The following is a 5,217-nucleotide window of genomic DNA, read 5'->3' as shown; positions in this document are numbered from 1 at the left end:
AGGGGAAAGAGGTTGTGGTCCCCTGGGTCCCCCGGACGCTGTTCCCCTCCACTGTTCCAAGTGGCCATTGAGGAATCTGGCCCGGAGAGCGGGAACTCCCAGGCTGGCAGGACACACCGTCCGAGGCCCCGGGCTGTCGGGCCCCGCACACGGGCTTGCTCCACTGTTGGGCAATGCCATAATGGTTATTTCCAGTATTTTGCAAGAAGCAATGTTTATGTGGTGTTTTGCCACTGGCAGTTCGCTGGTGGTTTTTGGTGGGTGCCAAGCCAGCCTCCCCGGCTGCAGCTCTGGAAGCGTGCAGGGAGCATCCAGGGCTGAGTCGCCCCCTGTGGGGCTGGGCCTGTAAGCAGGGCATCACTCAGAGGGCACAGCCACGCGTAGCGGGGCGCCGTGACCTCCACGCTGCCCAGCCAGACCCTCTACTCGGTCCCCCAGGCCTGGGCCAGGCTGTGTGGCCACTGCCACCATCTGCATGGTGCTAGAGGCCTGATCCCAAGGCACTGGGCTAGGTCTGCAGAGGCAAACCTAAAAGGCAGACCCTGTCCTTCCTCCCTGCTACACAGAAGGGCCAACGCACTCCAGACTGGTCACCACCCCAGCTGTCCTACCCCGTGTCTCCTCTTCACCAGCACCTCTAGGCTGTGCTTAAGGGCCAATTCAGGAGCTGGCGAGCTGCTTGGCTCCTCCCTTAAGGCCCTGTCCCATGTTAGGTTGATCCTCCTCTTGCGTTGATATCCCATAGCGCCTTTGGCCTCTTTCCAGGCATCCCCTGGGCTAAGTCCCCTCCATCTCTGTAGAGTCAGGGCCAAAACCTCCACCTGGACTCCTTGCTGCCCCTTTCCATCCTCACCCCTACACACACACACACACACACACACACACACACACTAGCATGAAGAGTAGACTCCTGGCACCAGAACCTCCCTGGCTCCCAGGAGCTCTCGGCCTCTGCTATAAATACAATTCTCCTGCTATGAAACACCCCAGCCAGCTTCTCAGCCTCCAAGGCTCCCCTTCCAGGGACCTGGGCAAAGGGGGCTTGTCAGTCCAGCTGACCCAGGCTTGGAATGATCATCAGAATGTGCAGGAGAGGGAGAGGTCCCCTCAAACCCCTCCAACAGCTGCCATGCACTCACCAGGGGAGCCACCGATCACACTGATGGCCCGCCTACCAGCCAGTCTCTTGACTGTCCAGAGCCCAGAGTTCCCCCAGGTTTGGCCTGAGGAGAACGGGGCTCCCCTAACAGAGGTATGTCCCACAGCTCAGAATGGGGTGTCCTACCCTGGAGATAAATCTGCTCATTAAGTTAAATTGATTTCTGACAAAAATGCCTAGAATAAGGGTGGATAAAGGACAGTTTCCTCAATAAATGATGTTGGAATAACTTAATTCTATATGTAGAAAAATGGAATTAGGCCCTCATCCATATCATATACAGAAACCAACTCAAAATGAATTGAAGACTCAAATGTAGTATCTGCAACTCCAAGACCACTAGAGAAAAGTGGAAAAGATCCATGCCATTGGTCTGAGCAATGATTTTTTTGGATTTGACCCTTAAAATCACCAGCAATAAAAGCAAAAATAGATAACAAGGATTCCATCAAACTGAAAATCTTCTGCATACAGAAAGTGACCCAAGTATGGGAAGATGACCTACAGAATGGGAGGAAATCTTCTCCAACCATATTTATGATGAGGTTAGTATCCACAATAGAGAAAGAATTCAAATAACTCAATATCAAGAAAATAAACATCCCAATTAAAAATAAGCAAAGGAGTGGAGTAAACATTTCTCAAAAGATGGCTTACAAATGGCTAACAGGTAAATGGACAAAAACACTCAATTGTAGTAAGCACCAAGGAAATGCAAATTCAAACTACAGTAAGCTATCACCGCACACCTGTCAGAACAGCTATCACCAAAAACAAAACAAAACGGAATGAAACAAAGCAAGCTTTGGCAAGGGTATGGAGAAAAGAGGACACTTGTATGTTGTTGGTGGGAATGAAAATTAGTGCAGCAATTATGAACTATACTGCGGAGGTTCCTCACAAAACTAAAACAAGAGCTACTGTATAACTCAGTCTTTCTTCTAGTATCTAGGCAACAGATGTGACATCAGTGTATGGAAGGGACACCCACACTCCCACATCCTCTGCAGCACTTTTCACAGTGGCCAAGGGATAGTGTCCACTGGTGGATAACTGGATTCATATAAAGTAGATATGAGGAGTGATCACAAAATGCAGTAAATATTTAAACGTTTACCAAATATTATTACAGTAAAAGACACATTGTCATTAATCCCCCTAAAAATACTTTCCCTCCTTTCAAAAACATGTATTCCATCATCCTTGCCTCTTTCTGCCGCAGTTCTGGAAGTCCTCTTTCATGAGCATCTTTAGTTGCATTGCGGCAGCTACTTTGATGTCCTGTATCAGTTCAAAATGTTTCCCTTTCATGGTCATTTTGACTTTGGGAAAGAACCAGAAGTAGCATGCTGCCAGGTCCAGCCAATAAGATAGAGGAGGACATGCTGTGATATTTTTTTTTTTTAGAAATTGCCATAAATGTTTTTAGTAAGTCAAGGCATGGAGACAGTCACAATGACAGTCACAAAGAAGGACTTCTAGAACTGCTTCAGAAAGTGACAAAAACAGTGGGAATGTGTTCTAAGCAAAGGGAGGTGAGGGGAGGATTTTAAGGGGATTAATGGCAATGCCTTTTACTGTAACAAGTACTTGTATTTTTTAAATCATTCAATATGTATAAAATATTCCCATCCTCATAATGGAATAGTGCCCAGGTTTTGAAAAGAAGGGGACTCTGACGCTTGTGCCAGGATGGATGACCCTAGAGGACATTACATTAAATGTAACAAGCCAGGCCTAGAGAAACAAATGTTCCATGATCTCACTCGTCGTGGAATCTAAAAAAGTCGATCTCGTCAAAGCAGCAGGCAGCAGCGAAGTTGCCAGGGGCTGAGGAGTGGAGGCAGAGTACTGGGGAGAGGTTCATAAAAGAAGACAAACTTTTAGGCAGAGAGGAGAATAATGTGGAGGAGGTCTGTTCTGCATTATGGTGAGGACAGTTGGTAACTGCCTGTGTATTGTTGAAGACTGACTGAAGAATAGATTTGAAGTATTCTCACCATACCAAAAAAACCAACCAACCAACCGATGACTAAGTATGTGGGTGTATATTAATTAACTCCATTTAAAACAACACATTTTACCACAAATGTATGCAATTTGTATTTATTTTTCAATGAAAAACAAGCAAGCAAACAAAAAAGTAAGAACAGTTGCCTCATGTGGCCCCAATCTGAGACCGAGAGGCTTTGGAAGGGGTGCTCTGTGAGGACACTGGGGAGGAATGAGGAGCACCTTCCCCTCTGGGGCAGGGTCTTGCTCCCACTCACCCCCTGAGACTCAGTTTCCCCTATGGGGCTTCTGGAGGAGCCGAGTGGTCTGGAAGCCATCCTGAGCTGGCACCCGCCTGTTTCTGTGTGTCTTGCTCCAGGATCCCCGCCCTGAACTTTAGCACCTGTCCTCGTAGGCACGACCTTGTGTTGCTTCTCCACTCTGGGATCCGGTGAGGTCTCTGTGACCCAGCTTTCCCTTCTCTGGCACTCTGGCCTATTGTGGGATGGACTCTCTCCTTCCGATATCCCAGCCCCTGACCTTCCCCACCTGACCTGCCTATGCCCAGGCCCAGAGCAGCAGCAGCAGTGCAGCCATTCAGAGCGAGAAATAAAGAGTGACCCCATGCAGATGCTGACATGCAGGTGCGCGTCCCAGCCGCACTCCAGCTCGAGGAGCTCTGTGCAGCTGCGGTGAAGAGCTCGGGCTGTGCTGTGCTCTGTGCTTCCTTCATTGCCCCAGGAAGGCAGTATCTGTAAGAGAAGAGTAAGGACACAGGCATATGGTGGGTGGAATGAATGGAACCCCAAGACCTGAGACCCAGGACAAGAGCCAGGATGGGCACATGGGAGCACACACACCTTTGGAAGGGGGAGCACTCAATGAGATCAGCAATGTGGAATTGTCTGAAGCAGCAGTGAGGAGCCAGCAGTTGGACTCTGGAGAACTCCACCAACAAAATCCCAGTCCCAGCCCCGACGTCCAGAGGACAAGATCAGCTCCATACCCAGCACATTTCTGGGATTAAATATGGACACTATCATAATACTGTAAACACCAGAGGTGTTTTACTACTTTTATTCTCCCTTGTTTGTCTGATTGGCTATGCCTTTCCTGTGTGGTTTGATGTTGTCTTCGTTTGTTCTGTATTTTGTAGCTATTTTTAAAAATTTTTTTATTTTTAAAGATAAACAATGAAAACACATTAACAAACAAACAGACATAAACAAAACAACACCCAAACAATAGAAGCAATAGGAATTTCAGACAAGGTGATAAAAAATTAACAATAGATATTGTATTACATATTGTTATCTTCAAATTGCTTATTCAGTTAAACAAATATAGGCATTTAATATTGATTGAATTAAACAATAACTATTCCTTTCAATAAAGCAATAGAAGTCAGTAGTATGAATCTCTCAGTTATACTGTGTGTGTGTGTGTATACATATATTTTCCCTTCTTTCTTTTTCTCTTTTCCCTCATCCCAGTTGTTCCCTCCGTTTGAACAGTTTCTTTCCCTTTCATAATATCTATTATACCTTTCAGATTTTATTTATTCTTTCAGGTTCCTACACTAGCGAGACAATATGGTATTTACACATGTGGGTCTGATTTATTTCACTTATGAGAATGGACTCTAGTTGCATCCATCTACCTGTGAAAGCCTCAAGTTTATCTTTCTTTATAACTGAGTAATATTCCATTATGTAAAAATACCACATCTTTTTTATCTATTCTTCAGTTGATGGGCATTTGGGTTGCTTCCATGATTTAGCTATTACAAATTGAGCAGCTATAAACGCCGGTGCACATATATTGCTGTGGTATGATGTTGTAGTTCTTCTGGAAAAATACCACAAGGGAAATAGCTGGGTTGAATGGGATCTCTAGTCCTACTTTACTGAGGAATCTCCAGACTGATTTCCATAGGGGTTGCACCCGTCTACTCTCCCACCAACAGTGGAGAAGTGTTCCTTTCTCTGCACAGCCTTGCCAGCATTTGTTATTGGTTGATTTCTTGATGATAGCCATTCTCTCCGGGGTGAGATGAAATCTCAGTA

General features: G+C 45.9%; 1 protein-coding gene across 1 annotated transcript in view; it reads right to left on the bottom strand.

The window, feature by feature from the left end:
• Nucleotides 1–2,921: 2,921 nt before the first annotated feature.
• Nucleotides 2,922–5,217, bottom strand: part of LOC102013213 — a 273,901-nt gene continuing 271,605 nt past the window's right edge. Inside the window, exons 3-4 of the mRNA XM_005410885.1 lie at nt 3,340–3,903; nt 2,922–3,131 (exon numbers count right to left, since the gene is read on the bottom strand). Coding sequence (XP_005410942.1) covers nt 2,922–3,131; nt 3,340–3,903 — 774 coding nt within the window. The remainder of the gene's footprint in view (nt 3,132–3,339; nt 3,904–5,217) is intronic.

This window comes from Chinchilla lanigera, unplaced genomic scaffold (assembly GCF_000276665.1).
Source record: "Chinchilla lanigera isolate Chin_1 unplaced genomic scaffold, ChiLan1.0 scaffold00137, whole genome shotgun sequence".
Classification (NCBI taxonomy): Eukaryota; Metazoa; Chordata; class Mammalia; order Rodentia; family Chinchillidae; genus Chinchilla; species Chinchilla lanigera.
This window is presented reverse-complemented; position numbering and strand designations above follow the sequence as displayed.